This window comes from Vicugna pacos, chromosome 9 (assembly GCF_048564905.1).
Source record: "Vicugna pacos chromosome 9, VicPac4, whole genome shotgun sequence".
Taxonomy (NCBI): domain Eukaryota; kingdom Metazoa; phylum Chordata; class Mammalia; order Artiodactyla; family Camelidae; genus Vicugna; species Vicugna pacos.
In genome coordinates this window covers 33231660-33252847 of record NC_132995.1, presented here as the reverse complement: position 1 = coordinate 33252847, position 21188 = coordinate 33231660, and the positions used below count along the sequence as shown (strand labels likewise).

At 53.1% G+C, this 21188-nt stretch overlaps 1 protein-coding gene across 5 annotated transcripts; it reads right to left on the bottom strand.

The window, feature by feature from the left end:
* Positions 1 to 475: 475 nt before the first annotated feature.
* On the bottom strand, positions 476 to 20920 carry DRC7 (dynein regulatory complex subunit 7). 5 transcript variants are annotated; one of them, XM_072967440.1, is made up of 20 exons: positions 19724 to 20054; positions 19148 to 19208; positions 18757 to 18828; positions 17092 to 17323; positions 16528 to 16702; positions 15255 to 15380; positions 14330 to 14524; positions 12863 to 13021; positions 11815 to 12033; positions 9383 to 9511; positions 7217 to 7289; positions 6246 to 6374; positions 5933 to 6061; positions 4746 to 4966; positions 3726 to 3941; positions 3037 to 3147; positions 2840 to 2950; positions 1699 to 1893; positions 874 to 1013; positions 476 to 790 (listed from the first exon to the last, which is right to left on the bottom strand). In XM_072967440.1, exons 4-20 carry the CDS (start codon positions 17286 to 17288, stop codon positions 697 to 699), a joined length of 2619 nt encoding a protein of 872 aa, XP_072823541.1. In that variant the 5' UTR covers positions 17289 to 17323; positions 18757 to 18828; positions 19148 to 19208; positions 19724 to 20054; the 3' UTR covers positions 476 to 696. The 5 variants fall into 5 exon arrangements, with proteins under 5 accessions (XP_072823541.1, XP_072823540.1, XP_072823539.1 ...); XM_072967439.1 differs by lacking the exon at positions 18757 to 18828 and having other exon boundaries at positions 19130 to 19208; XM_072967438.1 differs by lacking the exon at positions 18757 to 18828.
* Between the last annotated feature and the right edge of the window lie 268 nt (positions 20921 to 21188).

The window sequence follows — 21188 nt, the reverse complement described above, 5'->3', positions numbered from 1 at the left end:
CACAGAAGCCAGAGGAGCAGAGGCAGGGGTCACAAAATGTCGGAGGGAGCCCTGGCTGAGGTCAGGTTTGGAGGGATGTCATGTCCATGAGGTCAGAGCAGGGGTCAAGACTGAGAAAGCCATGTAGCTTGAGACTAGGTACATTTTCAGAGCTTCCAATTTCTTGTCTGTAAAATGAGGGTCAGTGTAGAACCCCAGCCTCTATCTCCCCTCCATGGCTTAGGGTGGCCTAGCTCACAAAGTGGGAATGGCAGGCCCCAGGTTTGTGCCCCAGAGCTTGGGGGTCATGATGCTAGACTGCAAGGGACTTAATCCCAGCTCCTCTCCTTATCAGCCACTAATTAGCCATCTGTGAAATGAGGATAGTATTGTTGTATCAAATTAGGTAAGACTTGTAAAGGTGGTCCCAGGCCATAGATAAAGGAGGGAAGGAGAAAAAGGCTGGTGCTGGAGCCTGTGAAACATGAGGTACCAATGGCAAATTACAGGTATGTTTATTAACAGGAAAATCGTAAGAAGCAGGAACAGACAGAGCTTCAGGGAGGTGGTGTGGCAGTGAGGCCAGGCTGAGTAGATGGTCATTACCTGAGTGTTGGGAGCACAGGGGCCAGGCATTGGGGGAGGTTTCTGTTTCTGGCAGCTTCGCCAAGGCCTCAGGAGGAGCATCAAAGGACCAAAGACTGGGGGTGAGGAGCATCAAACAAAGACCTTCAGTAACTCCACCAGGCGTGGGTCCTTGTAGAGCTTTTCCTCCAGAGCCAAGTACTTCAGTGGGGCCAGCTCCTTGTGTCTGAAATCAGAGGGAGGAACAACAGGTGGTGAGGGGTTACAAAGCTGGTGCTCTAACCTCCTAGTGGGTCGTCTCTGGCTCACCGATTGAGCCGCTGCTCCAGGATGCGGATGCGGAACATGGCCTGAGAGCAGTAACTCAGGTACAGGTCTTCATCCTCGGGTGTCAGGGTCACCTGGTTCTCCTGATACCACTGCTGCTGCTTCTGCAGCTCCTGGGTCTCCTGCAGGCATGGGGATGGGAGAGCAGGAGGGTTGATGAGGGCTGATTCCTACCCAGGCTGCAGGCTGAAATCCCACTCATCAGTCAGCCCTATAAGGGTCAGCCCCACTACCCCTACCCACAGAAGCCAGAGGAGCAGAGGCAGGGGTCACAAAATGTCTTTGAGGGAGCCACTGGGGTCAGGTTTAGAGGGATATCATGTCCACGAGGTCAGAGCAGGAGTCAAGACTGAGACAGCTGTGTGGCTGTGGACAAGGTACATTTTCAGAGCTTCCAATTGTCTGAAAAATGAGGGTCATTTTACACACACACCCACTCCACCATAGAGCTCTTTGTAAAGATTAAATGAGATAATGCTTGGAAACTATATGGTGTGCACCTGACCAACAGAAATGGGTGAAGGACTAGAAGTTGTTATGCTCCATCCATCCATCCACCCATCCACCCATCGCTCCCTCCCTCCATCCATTCTCCCTATTCCTCCGTCCATCCCTCCATCCGTTCTTAAATCCAATGAACAAGTGTGAGGAAGGACAACTTGGTCATTTGGACACTCTAAGCAATGACATATTCATCCCCCCTCGTTAGCCCCTCACAAGTCTGTGGGATGCTAAGAAAGCAGCCTTGGGCCCATTTTCTGCTTGAGGATGCTGACGTCCCGTCTCCTGCCGTGGCCCTGGCTGTACCTTCTCAAACCGGGCCTGGATGAGGTTGGCCTTGTTGATAAGCCGTTGCTTGAAATCGCTGAGGCACTCGTCCTTGAGGCGCACGGCCTGCCAGCGCGTCAGCTTCTCTCCCGGCGGGAGCTGTGCCAGGAACGGGGCCAGGTAGTCCAGCTGGGCCTCCACCTGCCGCAAGTGCTCCTCGTGCATCACACGCTCCTGTGGAGATGGGGGAGGGGTCAGCTGGAACAGAAGGGGTTGCAGACACCTCCCAACCAGCTCTTCATCAACATGTGACAGCACAAAACCAGGCCTCAAATCCTGAAGGGCTTGACGCCTCTGGGACTGAGGCCTCAGGGGCCTGTGCTGTGTCTTGTAGCCACGATTATTGGTAACAGCCATCTCTCATGTCTTATGTGAATTCAGCTCTTTACCGGAGCCCCAGCACATACCTAACACTTAGGTGCTTGCTCAAGAAATAGTAATAAATGGTGGTGATCAAAAACTGTTAGTTAATAAATGGTGTTAAATCAAAAACTGCTATTAAGTCCCTTTTTTCTCTTCCACCCTGGGGCCTCACATCCTGCGTTGGCAGACAGGGGCCAGTGAAGTTCCGGATGTGGGGGCTGATGCCCACCCCTGGGAATCTGAGAACCAGACATCTGCTGCAGAGTCCTGTCTCACCAACCTCAATCTATTTTTAGAAATCTCCATCTGGTTGGTGAAGGGGATTTAGAAGCTGGCCTTGAAAACCAAACAGTGTCTTACAACCTGAGCAGGTAATGTGAATGCCTTGTGCGTAGGGGCCGGAGAACTCAGGCCTTTGACCAGAGTCAGCTGGCTGGGGCTACCGGCCCAGGTCATTACCTCTGGGGAGCCCAAAGTGGAGGTGGGTGCATAGATTCCATTCTTATGCAGTAGAGGTCTTGGCTTGGCCAAAGCCCCTGGAGGTGGGGCATCCTGGCCTGGATCCTGAGTGCTCTTTGGGGTCATCTATGGAAATGGTCAGCTCAGCAGCCAGGATGACCACTATGGTAGCAATAATTTCATCCCCTATAAAGGCTTCCCCACAGAATCCCTGATCTTCCTCAGCCCCTTGGAGGCTGGGGCCAGGGGTAGGGGGTGCAGAGGGAAGGCCAGGGCCCAGGCCAGGGAGCAAGCTCACCATGGCCTCCCGATACTCCTTGCTCTTCTCGTTGCGCTTGGTGTCATAGATGGAGGTGGTCAGCACATGCGCCTCCTCCTCTTCCTCCCGAAGCTTCAGGATCTCCAGCACCTGAGTTGGGAAGTGGGGGCAGACATGGTGGAGACACTCTGCTCCCCTGCCCCCTCACATCTGCCCACTCTTCCATGGGTCCTGACCTCCAGCTCTGACTCCCAGGCCTGATGTCTGGACAACTTCTCTTCATTCTTCAGCTTCATCATGGCCTCGTACTGGTAGAGAAGCTTCTTGGTGTGCTCCATGGGCTCCACCTGGAATAACCACCATAGTGACACTGAGAAGCAGCAGTGGCTGGGGCTGTGGGCAGGTTCTGGAGCCAGACTTCTAGGGTTCAAATATTCTCCTGCCATTTTCTAGCTGTGTGACCTCCAGCAAGTTGCTTAACCTCTCTGAGCCTGTTTGATCATCTATAAAAACATAGCTAATAATAGAAGAGGAACTGGAGACTCAGAGGGGCTACAGAATGTGTCAAGAGAGTGAGAATTTGAACTAAGAAAGCCAGCCCTGTGGAGGTTGTGAGATCTTCTACTCCAGCCTCGGTCCCAGCATCTGCTCTGCCCAGGGCAGAGGGGTGGGGACAATGAGGAGGAGTCTTGGCCTGCTGGGTAGTCTTTCTTGGTAGAAAAGGAGATTTTCAGAGGAGCTCAAAGAGAAGCGTCCCCAGATGGGAGTTCTTCATTTTCCCACAGGGCAGAAGTGAATTTCCAGGCTGAGAACCAGAACTTTCCATCCCAGTTCTCCCAAGTTGCTAGGACAGGACAGGGGGCCCTAGGGCGCTCTCCTCACCCCACCCGGGCCTGTCCCTGCCAGCCACTGCCCCCAGGCCCACCTCGAAGCTGATGCACATGTCAGGCGTCATGATGATCTTGTTCCCCTTGCTGTCCACCTCTGTGCGCCGCAGGAACTCACGCTTGGAGGCTGTGATGTGGTCCTCGCGGCAGTGATAGCGCAGCTGGATGCGCTCATCCAAGATCAGGAACACGCGCTCCGCCACGTCCTCATCCGCAGGCTTCGTGGGATTGCGGAAGAACCGCTCTGTGATTTTCTGGGAGGCCGGCACATGTGTAGGATGGGAGGTGGGAAAGGGGGTTTCTGTGCCTGCCATGAGGGCAGGAGCAAAAGACACTCAGGGACACTAGGGTCTGGGGTCATTTGTAGGTTCATGCGAAACAGCCCCTCCCAGCCAGACAATGGCTCACAAGGCCCCAGCGGTGCTCAGTGCCAGGCTGTTCCAGCCCTGTATGATGCTGGATTTCTTCTCTAGCTTCCTCCACAAGACTCTGCTTGCCCACCTCCAGAGATGGAAAGCTCACTAACTCTCCAGGCAGCCTGCTCTATCACTGGACATCTCTTACTGCTAGAAAGAGCGTTTTTGGTATTCAGACATTAAACATGGGTGTCAAATAATTTGTAATGATATGGGGAAAAAATGGCACAATTTAAATTTAAGAGGGTTGATACAGGAATTCTACCTACACACACACCTACACACTCACACACACACACACACCCCTTGGTTAAGTTAGAAAAGACTGCCAACAGCAAACCTACTAATATGTGGTAATATCTGAGAGATACCATTCTGAGATATTTTTACCTTTCTCTTTTACATATTTTCTGAGTGTTTAGACACAAGTGTGTATTTTTTATAACAGTAAGGAAATAATACCTCCCTGGCCCAGTGGCTGAGGGCACAGTCTGGCATCAGACAGCCCCAGGATCGTGTGTTTAGTCAAATGGGAAAGGTCACTCAGTAAAGAAGCCAGAGTTAGGGCTCTTCCCCTCCACCAGGAACCCTCACCTGCCAGAGAGGGTGGGCACCCTGTCCCCAGGCCCAGCGAGGGCTTACCACCACGGGCCGGGGGTTGGACTCTGCATTGTTCAGAACCAACTTCTTGACCCGGGGCCCAAAATTGATGTGGCGGTAGGAGAGGAAGTCAGGCCGTCCTTGATAGTACTCCGTCATCGTCTTAGGCGTCTCCTCTCGTTTGATCAGGCCGTCCACGCGGGCCTTTTCGTAAAACTCCATGACGCGGTCCATCTCAGGTTGCATGGACGTGTATGAGTGCACTGTAGGGGGGCAGGGAGACGGCTGCGTGAGCACCAGGAGCTCTGGCCACTGGCTTGATAACCTGACCCCAGGCCCCAGGGAGAAGCATTAGGCATGTAACCAATCCCCTAGTGCTGGCTATTTAGGCTGCTTCCAAATTTTTCATTATTATAAACACCATAATGAACATCTACATTGTGCACTTTTTGTTTCTGCCTGTTATTTGCTCAGAACAAATTCTTAGCAGTAGAGCTGCTGATCACAGGCCTACATACTTTACAGCTATTTTTATTTTGCTCAACTGCCCTCCAGAAAAGTAGTACCAATTTGCTGTCCTACAGTAGTGACAGGGAGTGACTGTCTGTCTATTGCTTTGCACACTTTGCTCACACCTGGTAGGACCAATTTTTCATCTTTGCCAACATAATGGTTATGAGACAGTCCATTACTGATTCAGTTTCTTGTCTTTTTTTTTCAACCATCAAATTAGGTTGGTCATGTTCTTAGACGTCCATTGACCATACATTTTTCTTTTGTGTGTTCTTCGTTAGGGTTGTTAATCCCTTCCCAAGACATGTCCTTCTCTCCCTTTCCAGCTTTCTGGACTCATGGCCATGTCCACATCCCACACTTCTGCCCTCTGCATTGCCCTTGTTGGTTTACTTGCTCATCATCCTAACTTCCTGTAAATGTGGCCCCCACTCTGTGCCCCAATCCCAACCACAGCATGAGCTGTCGCCCTGCCTTGACTTTCCTGGAGGAACATCTGTCACATTTCCTTGGATTCTCTGTGCTTCTCCCAACCCCCCCCACATCTGCTTTGCTTAGGGAGGCAGGGGCTATTTCTGTTGCTTGCCACCCAAGAACCCTGTCAATACATGGATACTGGTTCCTCCCACCATATGCCAGCTGCATGGAGGCTGCTCTAAGGAGCACATAAGACCCCCACCCTGCTCCTAGCTAGCCTGGAAATGGGGTCCACGCACCACGCAGAGCCTGGGGGTGGCCCGGCTTGAAGTAGTCAATATTCAGGCCCGTGGTCTTGTTTATGTGCTTCAGCTCCAGCATGTCTTCCCGGTTCTGGTACCACTCCTTTATCTCCAAAGTCTTGGTACCTGTGGGGTCCGATCATTGCTAGCTGCAGCCAGGCCAGCTCCCCCAGCCTCCTTCTCACATTCCCAGCACACAAAGGCCAGCAGGGTCCACACTAACACCAAGAGACAGTGACATGACCAAGGTCCCACAGCATGTCAGGGGCCTCGGCACCCTTGCTCCCCACAGCCAGGGCCGCCCCCTTACACTCCAAGTCCTCGTAGGTGGTGAGGCGGCACACAAGGCCGTTGTTGTTGAGGTACGGGGCCCACTTCTCCAGCTTCGCCTTCTTGTACTGTATCACCTTCTTCCCATTCGGACAGCGGGTCTCGAACACTGCGGACACAGAGTGGGCTGGGGTCCTTCCTCCCCAGGTTGGGGGAAAGGAGGGCCAGCCCCACCAGCCACTCATCAGCCTCTGCCCACTGTGCTGTCTGCTAAGCTCCTCCAGCCCCCAAGCCCGCTCCAGGGAGGCAGAGGAGAAGAGTCATCAGGGGCAGCTCCTGCCCTGGAGGAGATCTCAGTTTGAGTCCGACCAGAGGATCTGCACCCTGCCACACCACACACTTGCTGCCAGAATTTTGCTGAAAGCACCATCCCCTCATGTCCTTACTGGACTGACTTCTGATTCCTCAAAATTTAGCTCAGATGACCCCTCTTCCAGGAAGCCCTTTCTGCCCACCTGCCCCCCAGCCTTCAGCCCCCTGGCTTCCCATGATACCCTCTGTAGCCCTTACCATCTCGTTGGGATGGCCTAGGCCCTCTCCGATGGGAACCTCAGCAGCCAGCAGAGGCTGGCATGGGGCAAGAGCATGCCTGTCCTCCTCCTTCCCCTGTCTGCCCCCTTTTGGTTCTGATACCCCTGTGCCTTCTGGGGACTGTGCATGGCCTCCTCCAGGGAGGGTGGGGTGAGGGAGGGGAAGGGCTGTGTCCTTGGTCCTCCATCACCTGACACATTCCATCATCCAGGGTGTGCTAACTGAGCCCCCTCCTGTTTGCCAAACCCTTGGCTGCAAAGCTGAGTGTGTTGGGAAGGAAGAAATGAACAGGGTGCAGCAGAAAGCAGGGGTAGGATGGAAATGAGGGGCCGCGTTAGCCTCTACTGACATCCCCCTGCCTAGTTGTTGCTGTAGATGTCCCCAGAGGCTTGGGAACCAGTGAACACAAACACGCAGTACCTTCTGGGGAAATCTCAATCTGCTCCACCCACGAGTTCGGCATGTCGAAGCTCTTATCCTCGTCCTCCTTGCCCTGTTGGAGAGGAGGGGTTGGGGCCAGTGTTTCTGGTTAGGGCTGGGCCTTGGAGCAGGAGTTGTGGTCAGAGACTCTGTGGCCCCCAGGGCCAAGGCAGGGTGGCTCGTTAGGTCTCCAGGGGAGCCAGAGGTCATGAGCAGTTCTGACCTGGCTTGACCCAAGACAGAGTGGAAGAAGAGGAGTCAGCTCCTCCCAAGTACCTACCTGGCAAGGACAGCATCGCTGCTGCCCCACACGCCCCGCCTTCCCTCTGTCAGCAGAGGCATGAGGCAAAGCCCCAGGCTCTTTGTTAAAAGATAGGCTTCTGGAGTCAGGTGGGCCCACGCCCCAACCTCCATCCAACACCAGCGGAGCGTCCTAGGCAAGTCCCTTAAACGCTCTGAGCCTCGGTTCCCTATATGTACACTGGACCCCTTGGGAGGATTAACTGATAAATGCACATAAGGGCTTGGGACACTGCCTGGCTGCTTTTACTGTTTTATTTTCCCTATCTTTGAGCCTTAGTTTCCCCATCGGGAAAGTAAGGCCTGGTCTAATCAAATGGTCCTCGGGGTAGGCTATAACCACAGAAACTTGGATAAGATTTTCTCAATGTAAAACTTTTCTCCCCACCAAATTGCTCAGACCACTGATGCCTGCTCGCCTAATCTGGTCACATTTTGAGACCAGCAGGGGGCGGTAGTGCCCCAGGATTTATTACACGGGAGTCTCTGGTCTCCAGAGAAGGAAGACCCACAATTTCAGGTGGGTCTACACAGCTGTCCCAAGCCTATCACACATATGGTCTCATTTTGTCCTCAAGAAGTCCCCAGAACATAGAACAGAGTCGCCTTTGAGAACCCAGACTCAAATCCCAGGTTCAAATCCCAACTCTGTTACTATGTCACTTTGGTAAGTTACTTCACCCTTCTGTGTGTGCCTTCCTATCAGTGAAGTGGGACGATAATCCTCGCCGGGCGGTTGTGAAGTTTTAGACAAGTTAATTCAAGTTAAGCACCTACTGGCATTTAGAAAGGGCTGTACGAGCGTGATCTACTGTTATGGGCTGAATTGCGCCCCCTGCAGATTCATATGTGTTTAACACCCAGTAGCCTAGACTGTGACTGTATTTGGAGATAGGATCTTTCAAGAGCTAATTAAGTTAAAATGAGGTAATTAGGGTGGGCCATAATCCACATGACTGGCGTCCTTATAAGAAGAGGAGAGTAGGACACAGACACATACAGAGGGAAGACCTGGTGAGGACACGGGGAGGGCGCTATCTACCCAGCCAAGGAGAGAGGCCTCAGGAGGAGCCAAGCCTGCCCACACCCTGGCTCCCAGGCTCCAGAACTGTGAGAAAATACATTTCTATTGTTCAAGCCACTCACTTTGTGATACTTTGTTATGGCACCTCTAGCCAGTTAGGACACCAATTATTACTACCATGACTATAACTGACCCCGCTTCTTCCTTCTATATACAGACGATGAAACCGAAGCTTCCAGCAATTAGGAATTTTACCCAAAATGTCATAGCCAGTGGCTAAGGCCTCTGGGCCCCGATCTCCACGCAAAGGCCTCGTGCAGACCTGCCTGGGAGGCCCCTGATAAGGAGACCACAGAAGAGACGTGGATGACTTGGGGAAGGCCCCAGGCCAAAATCAGAAGGGCTGATGGGACAGACAAGAAAGGCCTGGAAGTGTGTGTGCAGATCGTGGTGGCCGTGCATGAAGGCCTGGAAGTGAGGAATGGCTGGCCCTGGGGTTCCTCAGGCTTGTGGAGAGGGTCTTATCACCCTACTCCAAGGGCCATGCTCCAGGCGCAGGGCAGCCCCTGAATGGGGTGGACTGTGTGTGGGACAGGAGGCCTGAATGCAAGTCCTAGCCCTGGGGGTCCTGGGCAGGTCCCCAGACCTGTCTGGGCTCAGTCTGCCTATCTGTAAAATGAGGGCATGTTCCAGGCCCTTCTACTTTGAGGAATCTATAATTGGTCTATCTGGACTGTCAAACACATATATGTGGTGGGGACACGTGTCAGGCTGGCCTGAAGCAAGACAGGGTGTCAAGTGCCCCCTGCTCCCTACCCAGTCCCCCACGCCCTGAGACTCACCAGATTTTCCACGGCATCGTCATCGTTCACCCCATTGTCCTCCTCCTCAGTCGGGGACAGGAGAGGCTTGTCGGTCCCCAAGAGCAGGTACTCCCACATCACAGGATCTCCCAGGTCAAAGATCAAGTCCTGATGGAGGAGGGGATGGCTGAGAGCAGCCCACAGCTGCTGCACCTGCTCCCGCTCCATGGAGGGTGGGAAACAGCCACACCCAGGGTGGAGAAGGGACCCAGGCCCACGTCTCACGGGAGCAGAAGATGGCTCCAGGCCACCTCCGAGAGTCCACAGCTGCCCTCCTCATCCCCACACGGAGACTGAGGCCCTGAGAGGGCTGGAACTCCCTTCCCGTGTTGGTCTCTATGAGAGGCTTGGAAACTCTCTGGCCTGGGATGGGCCTGGAAATGGAGGTTGTTCTGCATTGTCAGGGCTGGGGAGGGGAGCACCCTGGGCACGGCTTACAGCAAACACAAGCCAGCGAGATTTTACAGGAGGGGGAAATGGCAGGATTGGGAAAAAAGACTTCCTCATGGTTCTTACCCCAGGCTGGTGAGACCGGAACTAGGCTGGCAATCAGAAGAGGGAAGTGGGACTTTCTCTTCCGTGGTACAGGCCCTCCACCTCTTCTCATCCCAGCCCACCTGAGCCTAGGCGCACCCGCCAGATAACTCCCAGCAGGTAGGGGGCACCATATTCCAGTATACTTCCCCGGATGATGTGCCCCCCCTCCCCGGCCCCAACGTCCCCAGAATCAGAGGGAACTCAAAGCCTTAAGCACAGCTGCTCACGAGGAGTTTCAGCATGAACCCCAACTCCCTGCTGCAGACACTGGCCCTAACCCTAGTCCTCACTGTCCTATCTGAGTCCTGGAGGGCTCCAGCTGGGAGGTGGGGGGAGAGAAGAGGAGGACATGCAGGGGGAGAGGTAGGGAGGGAAAGAACTGCTTGTAGATTTAACAGCAAATAGTCCAGACTTTGTGGAGAGGAATCAAATGATACAGATGTTTGAATTTCTTTAAATTGTGCCCCTCATTCTGCCACTTTTGTAAGCAGTAAGCAGTAGTTAGATATTTTGATGCTTTATCTTAAAATTCTATTTCTATAGAAAAGGCATAAACTAATGGACAACTGCCATATCCCAGGAGCCTGGGGTGTCTTGCTGTCTCTGTGGAGTGCCTCACCATCGCTCCCCCCACCAAGGCTATTTCAAGGTTCTCTGAAGGAACAAAGCAACCGCTCCCGTGCTCACTGGGCAGTAAAAGTGACAGCCAGTGTCCCGATCTCTTTCTCAGCCTCACTTGGTGGTGTGGTACTGCCCGCCAGACCTCCCTTTCCCACCGGGCCACCCTTCTATCTTCATCTCATAACTTCTGTTATCCCCAATGTAAATTTCCTCCACCTGGCACTGGTGCAGGGTGTGCTGAGGGGAGGCTGAAGGACCTTCCTCCTGGAAGAGGGGCAAAGGAGGGCCATTATCCTTCAGAGCGCTCTGACCACCCTGGCGGCTAGGAGCGTGGGCGTTGGGGGAGGGCAGTCCCAGCTCTGCCCCATCTGTTGGTGCAGAAATTCTTTCAGTAAAATGAGAGTAGCAGCAGCTAACCTTTACTGAAGAGCAAAGGACTATTCTAAACATCTACCGAATGTTACTTGCCACAACCCTGCGAAGTCAGTGAGGACCAAGCAACCCTGGAGTGGGCGGCTAAGGGAGGCTGGGGGTAGATGCGTCTCCTTCACTGAAGGCAGATGCACCAGAGCACATGCATCGACTCTGCCCGCCTCCCATGTCGGGGCAACAACAGACCCCGGAACAGGGTCACTTCAGTACGGGGGCGAGGGGCCCAGGATCTACCTTTGGGAAACTGGCCTGGTTGGAAATGGAGGAACTTGGAAATAACAAAAGAGTACAGGACTTGGTGCCTGGAGACTACCTCTCTTTTGATTGGGATACATCTCAATGAATTTCCATAAATTGGGTGCTCCCTGGCTCCCTGGCTCCCTGCCCCAGATGGAGAAATAGAACATTGCCCACACCCCCAGAAAATGCTCTAGTATCCAGTTACGACCTTCCCCTAAATGTGTGCACGTATTTTTAACTCACGTTAAGTGGCACTGAGTTTTTTATATGTATGCATGCACGGAGAGTCACTGAGCTGTGCATTAGGATGAGTGCGCTTTTCTGCATGTATGTTGCACTTCAATACGATGTTTGTAAAAAAATCAAATGACCTAACAATCTACATTTTATAAAGATACACAAACCAAGAGAACAACAATAATCATATTGGAATGGTCATATATGGGCAAAGGAGTGGGACCCAGGGACTCAGCTGTAGGGAAAGTCCAAAAGCCCTCCTGGCCTGGGGGCCACCCTCCCCACAGGTCACTCCCGCCTTCCCCTGCTGTGCCTGCCACATCTGCCCAGCCCTGACCCCACACCTTGCAGCAGTTCCAACAGTCCTGCATGTTGATCCAGTAGTTCTTGTGGTTCCAGAGGCTCTCAATTCCCAGGAAGTTGTCATCCTGGGTGCTGTAGCTGCGAGCAGTGAACGGATCGATGAAAAAGCTCTCGGGCACCTCGCGTTTCCCCGACAACACCAGGACCCAGGAGTGCACCCGCAGGCCATGCAGGGGGTCGGTCTTTGCGCTGTCCACCTCCTGCACAGGAAAGGTGGGAGACCATGAGCCAGATGGATGGGAGGGGGGCCATTGGGGCCCAAACATCTCCTGGAGCTGGGGAACTGGCAGGAGAGCTGAGTTCTGATCCAGGCTGCACTACTGGCTGGCTTCGTGACCTTGAGGACATCACCTCACCTCTGAACCCGTTTTCTTGTAGATAAAATGGGAGGATCTAACTCGATCTGTGGTTTACAAACTCAGCCTGTTGGAGTGCTAGGGTATCTGGGTTGACTGGCTTTCTGTGTTGTGATTCTGGGTGAGATTTCATCCAAAGAAAGGTAGAGGGATGACATAAGGCTTCCTCATCTGCATCCCTCTGGGAAAAGGGTCACTGTGCCATGTTCATTATTGCATCCCCAGGGCCCGGACCAGCAGAGACCCTCAGTAAATACTATGTGGAGGGAAAGGGAAGAAGGGAAGGAGGAAAAGAAGGTGAGAGGGATGAAGAGTGTGGACAGATGCAAGGAGAGATGGGAGGACAGATGTAGAGTGTATGTAGGTAAGTCTTCAGTGAGAGTCTGGAACGAGAGCTACACAGCACAGAATAAGCCGCCCAGGCAGCAGAGCTCTCTGACATTAGAAATCTATCATCGGAAGCTGGCTGCCCAGCACTGGGAGATTCCCATGTGGCCGGGCAGAGATGGAGGGTGGTTGAGGGATGGAGGAGGGGATTTGGGCCTGGGGCTCCATAAACACATCCTTTCATGACCTATGTCTATTCCCCGTTCCAGCAGCTCCTCCTTCGGAGCAGAGCTCCAGGGCTCAGGGCTCAGGGCTCAGGGCTCAGGGCTGAGGATGGCAGACCCACCATGAGGCGCTCCTCCTCCTGCCTCCGCCGCTTCTCCTCCTCAGCCTTGATCTCCTCCTGCCTCTTCATCTCCTGTTCCTGCTCAAACCTGCTGCTCAGGTCCCTGGGCGGCTTGATGGCGTACTTCTTAGGTGGTGCCTTTTCCTCCTCCTGGACTGTCTGTCCCCCGATCAGAGAGAATGGGTCAGTGTCCCGGAACAGACATGCCCCTCGCAGCAGCTCCTGGAGCCCCGAGCATGTGTGTGTGTGTACAAATATGTACTAGGTCGCAAGAAAAATGTCCAGGAAGGAACACCACAGAGGCTGTGGAAGGGGGCCTGGCACAGTTAAGAGGGAGAAATAGCAAATTTCCACGAAATTTAGAGTGAGAGAGCCCTGGCCTTAGTCCCCAGGCCATTTATCAGCTACGTGACTTTGGTCACAAAAACTACTTCATCTTGACACACTCACCTATAAAAGAGGAGTGATACCACCTGCCACAGGGCACTAGTGAGAAGAGCAAGCAAGTCAACAGACATGAAAGTGGTTTACAAACCAGAGTGTTCTCTGCATCTGTTGGCGATTGATATCATTTTCATAATTAAAATTTTGACTGAGATAAGAGAGCTGTGTGTGAGTTCACAGGTCTCTGGAGCCAGAAGCAGTGATGGAGATTTTGTTCCATCTTTCTTGGGGAGCTGGGCCTGAGAGAGCAGAGCTCTCACCTGGTGCCTACCCATCCTTCTCCAACAGAGCACCGCCCAGGGCCCCCAGGAGCTCACCCCAGTGTAACAGGTGCCCATGCACCATGCCAATGCCCCAGGCCCCTGGATCCCCTCCCCTGAGCTGCAGACACCCACAGGGGCCTGACCTTGATCCCAGAATCCTGGAATCAATCCAGTTCATGAAGAGCATTTTCTGCCTGCAGTATGCCTATTTCCCAAATGTACAGAGATGCTTTTATAATTCCTGCAATTAAATCCACTTAAGAAGTGTGTCTTGTGTCCACAGCAGCCTTCGGTCATCATGACACTTTCAGTCAACATATATAAAAACTACCACCTACTGGAGGCGTGACATTTTTTTGCTGGTAAAAAAGGAACTTTTTACCTGAGAGGGGAAAAAAGACAGAACTAAATGTCCATTCGTCTGCTTTTTCCTTATATGAAAAAATGGCTGTGGATTTTTAATCAAATGCATAAGGTAAATTTAGAAGAGTTTGGCTTAAGATATTGGCCCTATGGCATTCACAAAATTTACCTAGTAGGGAATACAGTAGCTGACCCTGAGTTACAACAAGCGGAGAGGGGCAGTCAGTTTGGAGAACTGGGCTGTGTGTGTTAAGATGCTGAGGACAGAGAAATCACCAGTGGTTTGAAATATGAACTCTGGGGAGGCTGAAGGGCTGCCTGGTGATGGAGCCAGGGCAGGGACTTTAAGGAAGGCATGTCTCGCGGGATGCTAAGGACAGCAGGAGTCCTCCCGTACCTCCTTGGGCTTCACAGTGAGTGGGCACACCTCCCGAGTCAGGTCCATGTGGCACAGGTCCTGCGAGCCATAGCCGTTGACACAGTAGGCATCATAGCCAGCGCCAATGAGCATGGAACAGAGCAGCGTGCTGAAGTCAAAGCAATTCCCCTTCTGGTGCTTGAGCACCGTGGTCGAGGAGTACAGGTACGAGGGCTGGAAACAGCGGGCTGGTCAGCACAGCCACCCCGCGGCTCCCATCTCCTCCCCACCCGGCCGGTGTGCAGGCTGGACCCCAGCAGGGCTCATCACCTTTGTCGGGCTAGGGAGCCTGCTAAGAATGGGGCAAAAACCACAGACCCCATTTCCAGAAAGTGTAATCCACATTTGCCTGTATTTCTAAGGGACTTCCTGATAGGAAAGACCCTCTGGGATGTCGGTGCTTCTGGTCAGGTGCTCTCTGATTGGTCCTTTTATGGTTTTATTCTGAAGTTCCCCTCACCTTCTACACCCATCTTTCACTTCTCTCTTTTTTAATTCTCCTTCGTGGACCTATCCCCATCTCCCTCCCTCCCTCAGTTCTCAATGAGAGTCGGACTGAGATGGTCAGAAGCCCAAAGATGGGGCCACGGACCATGGGCAGCAGGGCCCTCCCTTCTCTCTCCTTTCCCACCTCCTGAAGTTGTGAAAGGAGGGCTCTGAAGGCAGAAAGAGGCAAGGGAGGCAAAGAGGTGGGAACCTGGACACCAAGCTTGCTGTGCAATCTCAAGCAAGTGGCTGCCTGTCTCTGGGCCTGCTCCCACCAGTCAGGGTGTCTATGAGGTGTTCTGCCCAGACAGACTTGTGGGGCTGTGGCCTGAGGCTGGCTGATCCTCCTTCTCTTGACCTGCCTGCCTTCCCATCCCAGCCGTCATGGCCTAAGGGTGCAGCCCCAGGTGGCACTTACCGGCTTGAGGGGGTCGGGCAGGGGCAGCATGGCCAGGAAGTCTGAGACAAACTGGGCGCAGGTGTCCCAGTTGTAGAGCTCAGGGTAGGGCATCAGTGTGGGCCGGATGGTTGTGCTGACGAACTTCTGCAAAGGGAGAGACCGCAGGCCCTGGGGGAGGGCACTTCAATTGGGAGGAGACCACGGTGTTCCTAGGAAGCCGGAGACCTTGGGGTGGGGTGGCGGCGGCTCTCTAGGCCTCTCTGGACCTCAGGCCCCCCGTTGGTGCCTTGGGAGTTAGAGGAAGGGATCCCTCAAGGCCCTTCCAGCCGAGGCCCAGAGTAAGCCTGTGCTGTCCCCAGAGCCAGGGATGTGATCAGGGCCTCCTTGCCATCACCACTGCCCCACTGAGTGCCGCCAGACCTGGGCATCACCCCTTGATGCCCCAACAACCTGTGAGGCAGGTCCCACCAACAGAGGAGGAAACTGAGGCTCTGAGAGGTGCACTGACTCGCTCAGGTTCACCGTCAGTAGCAGAGCTGGGTCTGTCTGGCTCTACGCCACCGCCCAGTGTGGGGGATGAGGTGCTTGCGGGGCCCTTGAGGGGCAGCTGTGCTACTCTGGGGCCCATGAGCCAGGCCTCTGGGGTCTCCCTGTGGATTCAAGATCCCACCAGCACCAGATCGCACATGGCCCCAAGCTAAGGGGCCGCCCCCGTGCAGCCCCGCTGATTGCTGCAGGGGAAATGCAGGCCTAGGGTTGCCAGATCCAGAGAAGAGGGGAAGAGGGACTGTCCAGGAATGGCCGAGTTTCCAATGCTGAGCTAATACAAAGGTTATAAGTCACCACGTGAGCCAAATAAAATGGTCTGTGAGTCCCTGTCAGCCTATGGGCTGCCATTTTGCAACCTCTGGATTCATCCCTTGTCATTCCATCTACAGGTGGGGAATCTGAGGCCCAGAGAGACTCAGAGACATGCCCTGGGTCATAGGGCAAGAAGGAAGGAGACCAGCAATCAGGCCCAGTCCACTTTTCTTATTTCTCTGCCTTTTCCTAGACAGGGCTGGTCTCGGGGACTGGAGACCACGCTGGGTGTCTGGCTGCCCCTTAGGTGAGGCACGGGGGCTCCAAGCCACCACCTGCCCCCAGAGGTGACTCAGCAGAGCCTTCTGGGGCCCGTGGGCATTTGAGTTTATATGCTGCCCCTGAAATGTAAGCTCTGACCCAGGAGAGGTCTTTGCTGGGCCCACCTCCCTCCACCCTCTGCTCTCCAGCCCTCCACCGCCAGCCTTACAGGCACTTCGCACTCATTCAGTGGGTGCAGGAAGAGGGGCACACGGTCCGGGCACAGGTGGCTATACTGGTGGGAGAAGTTGTCTGCCACCTGCAGCAGGTGTTCCTCCTTAGGCGTGTTGCTTTTGTAGGAAAGGGGCAGTTTGGAGATGTCAATGGTGTCCTTGGTAAAGGTCCTGTGTCCACGAGAGGGGTGGCGTCAGTCTGTGTGATGCTAGGCCTGGTGCACATGAAACCCTCCTTCCTCCTTAGCTGCTATGGGCCCTCCCCCTTCCTCATTTAGTCCTCACAACTACCTAGGAGGGAAGTATCATTCCTAGCAGCTGCCCTTTTAAACAGATGAGGGAACTGAGACACAGAAAGGTTGAATGACTAGCTAGTAAGGAGCACAGTGGGGACTTAGACGAGACAGTCTGAAAGCACAGCCCTCACTCTTAACCACCTCCTGTGTCCTGGTCCTGCCTTCCAGCCCAGGAACCACCATTCTGCCTGCCTCTCCTTCTGCCCAAGCCTGGTCTGACCCTCGCCAAGGCTGCTGATCCGAAGCCCCCACCCCAACACTCACGAGGGCTTCTCCGGGATGGAGACCTCAATCTCCGACAGCTTCCTCTCCAGGTCTCTGAGCATCTCCTGCGTCATGGTGGTTTCCTCCTTTCGCACCTCCATCAGCCTCATCATTTTCTCGCCCCTCTCGGCCCGCTCGGCCGCATCCTCCCGCTCGGCCGCCTCCTCCTCCTCCACTTTTTCCTTCAGGACCTCCATTCTGGTGTGTCTCTGACTGTCTAGAGCTGGGATCTCTGCGGGAGGGATAAATGCACTCAGAATGGTCGACTTCAGACCGGGAAGGAGCCACCAAGATCACTTGTATCCCTGGGCCTTGGTTTTAGGTGATTTAGACCATGCAGGGAGGAAGTGAGTCCCTCTTAAACTTCCTTTCCATCAAGGAGAAAGCCTTCACCTGGTGCTAGCACGTCTGTAACACCTTTGACATTTGTGAATTTCCTTTGGAGACAAGGACAAAGCAGGCTACAGACTGAGAGCCACTGTCAGGGCTGGAGCAGGTTTAGCCCAAACTTACTAACATTGCTTTGCTTTTCATATATTTATTCTGAGAGTTACCTTTTCTTTCTGGCTGGTGATGCTAATGCTATAGGACTCACTGTAGTATTATGACGTTTCCTATTTAAATATATTTATTAAGTCCAATAAGTAAATTGGTTTAAAGAAAATTATTCATAGTAGTAAGTTAAAAAAATAAAAAAGGTAACATCACCAAACTTGGAACTGAGGCACAGAAGAGGCAAGAACAGGGCTGCCACTAAGGTACAGCAGGGGGAGGGGGTGACACAGCCCACAGTCTCCCGGATAAGCCCTATGCCAGCCCACAGGGTGGAGGTCCTTCAGGGGGCCACACCAAAAAGTCATATGTGCTCCTGTGCCCTAGGGAAGGCCTTGTCTGTGGCCAGAAAGCCAACCTCACTAAGGTGCACCAAAGATCTGTACCCTATTCCATACAGCAGAACCCCAATTATATGAGGGGCAGCCTGGTTTGAAATGTTCAGTATCCCTGCCCCCATGCAGCTAGAGGTGGCCCTGGGATGTGAACCCAGCTCTGGCCAATGAGATGTGAATCAATGTTGTGGGATGTTAAAGGGCAGGGCTCAGCCGGCTAGGACCCTTTGCTGTCTCTTCCTCCTGCCTGGGGAGGGGAGGTGGGGCAGCCACGGCATGACCATGAGATAAGCACACATGAGGACCAAAGCTGCCTACTGAGGATGGCAGAGTGGAGTGATGGGGGAGCCGGGTCCCAGGAGGGGCCATGGAGGACTTAAGTGTCACCTCCAGACTGCACGTTGTGTGAAATAACAGCCCCTGTGTGTCTAAGTGGCCAAATCAGGTTCCTATTACACCAGCCAAGCTGACCCACCAGCCTCCCGCCTCCCAGCTCAGGCCTTCCCATTACCCCACCTCGAATATCTAGATTCTTTATAGCACACAGGGTAATGGTTTGGAGAGAAGGAAAACCCACCCAACCCAGGGGATGTGCTGTGGGGGGAGTAGTGAGGACTGGAGAGAAAAGAGAGGGGTCTCCCCAGATTTGTCATCACCCTATAGGGTGGAGCCAGGACTGAGAGGGCATAAAGGACCAGGAGGAAAACGCTGGGCCCCACTTCCCAGCTGCAACCTCTGCCTGAGCCATCTTGGCCTCCTGAGGAGACAAGTCACTGACCACCAGCCTGGCTCTGCCAGCAGCTCCTGCTGGGCCCTCGGGCTACTCCTTTCTGGGTCTCAGTTTTCCCTTCTGCAATAGGAAAGGAGAGACAGATGTTTCCTGTCCAATCCTGGCATTCTATGGGACTCAGGAGGGGCTGAACTCTCCCGTTACTGGAGGTCATCCCACCCAGGTCCCAGGTGGTCAACATCACAGCTGAAGCCTTGTGTGCAGCAGGCCCATTCAGGACCCCAGTTCTCTACAGGCAGTCCTCTCGCTGAGCCTGCCAGCCACACAGCATGGCCCAGCGATCAGATCCATTTGTCTGCCTCTTAGGCACAGAGGGGATGCCTTCATGGGGAGGCAGTAATAACCATTCCAAGGCACTTACAGTTTACTGATCACCTACTGTGTGCCGGGCACCACGCTGAGAGTTTTACAGAGATAATCTCATTTCTCCTCCAATGACTCTGTGAGATGATAGAAAATATCTAACCTCCATTTAAACAAACAAACAAAACTAATTACCCACCCCCACAAAAAAGAGAAAAAAAAGTGTGTGTATGTATGCATGTGTATATGTATATGTGTATGTGTGTGTGTGTTTATCTGCCTGCAGTTCCTGGCACAGAGGAAACTGTTGCAATTTCCTGAGTGATAAGAACACTACGTGCATCTTTTTTCTATTGAGGCATCTCTGGGTGAGCTCCCAGATGGGGATTGGTCATCAGAAAGACCACGCTGTGATTAGAAGCTTGGAATTTTCAGCCCCCGCCCAATTCTCTAGAACGAGGAGTAGAGTGGAAATGGAGTTAATAAATTGCCATGGTTATGTGAGGAAGCCTCCATAAAATCCCAATAGTAGGGAGACTGGAGAGCTCTCAGGTTGGTAAACTCACTCACACACTGGGAAGGTGACACACCCCAACTCCACAGGGACAGAAGGTCCTGTGCTCGGGACCCTCCCAGACCCCACCCTATGTACCTCTTCATCTGGCGGTTCATCTGTATCCTTTATCAGATCCTTTAACAAACTGGTAAATGTGTTCCCTGGGTCCTGTGAGCCACTCTAGGAAATTAATAGAACCTGAGGGCCGGGGTTGGGGGGGTCATGGGAATCTCCAATTCGTACCCAAGTCTGTCAGAAGTTGTGCGTAACCTGGAGACCTGCTACTGGCAATTGGCATCTGAAGTGGGGAAGAATCTTGTGGGGCTGAGCCCTTAACCTGTGGGATGTGATATTATCTCCAAGTAGATAGTGTCAGAATTGAGTTAAATTGTAGGACACCCGGCTGGTGTCATGGAGAATTGCTTGGTGGGGGGAAAACCCACATGTTTGGTGACAAGAAAAGTCAGAAGCAAAGTATTCTGTGTGAGTAACAAAGGAGAACCAGAGGAGGCAGGAAACTAAATCAGTGTTTCCATTACAGGCTCTTTGAGGCAGACACTAGTATGAAACGCACTTTGTAGATGAGAAAATTGAGGCCTAGAGTGGTTAAGGGCACCATCCAAGGTCACACAGCTAGTAAATAGGAGACCTGGGTTTCGAACCTGTGTATTTCTGGCTCTGAAACCCATGTACTTAAGGGCCTAATAAGGTGTGGAAGTCCTAGAAGGGATAGTTGCAGGGCAGGGCCGGGGTAGATCAGGAAAGAAGCAGGATGGGGAGAAGGCCAAAGTGCCAGTGGGCAGCAGAGTGTTACAACTAGGGCAGGCACTGAGATGGTCCCTGAGCCCAAGGTCACAGAACACCATCATTAGAGGTGGAGTTGGGCCCAAACCCGCAAAACTTATTCCTCACACCAGGCTGCCTCACCAGCTGCCAGCTACACTGCAGTCTGGGGAGGACAATTCCTCCTCAAAGCTCCTCTGATCTTGTCCTAGAGACCCTCCCAACCCCACAGGCCCTTCTCTGCGTTCCCCTCCCCAGCAGCAACCTCCTCCAGCCCCCAGGGCACGCACACATGCACACACACACTGAAAACTTTCCCAGAAAGTTTGGGGTTAAAAGCCTCAGGCAGAAGACGCCCCCTTACCACCAGCACCCTCCCCCTCCCCCTGCCAGGCAAGATTCAGCCACTCTACTCCCCTGCTCCCATCTCACCCCTGTGAGGACAGCGCCAGCAATCAGTTAGCCTGTCTCCATGGTAACAGCTTTCAACGCTGAGGACAGGTCCTGGGAGAGGAGGCTTCTGGGAAATGTAGTTTTATGCTACTACTGAGGCCTGGACCCTGAAGACCCACTGCTGCAAGTTCCTTGGCCAGCGGTGGGCTGGAGCCAGCTTGCTTGGGTCAGCTTGCAAAAGCTGACTGTTAAAACTTCAAGAATGTTTGTAAGCCCATTGACAAACACAGCCATTATTAAAATTTTAATTATAAAATCATAAGTAAATAGATTATATTAAAAACAAAGGTAATAAATATTCAAAACTCATCACTTCCTAATCATT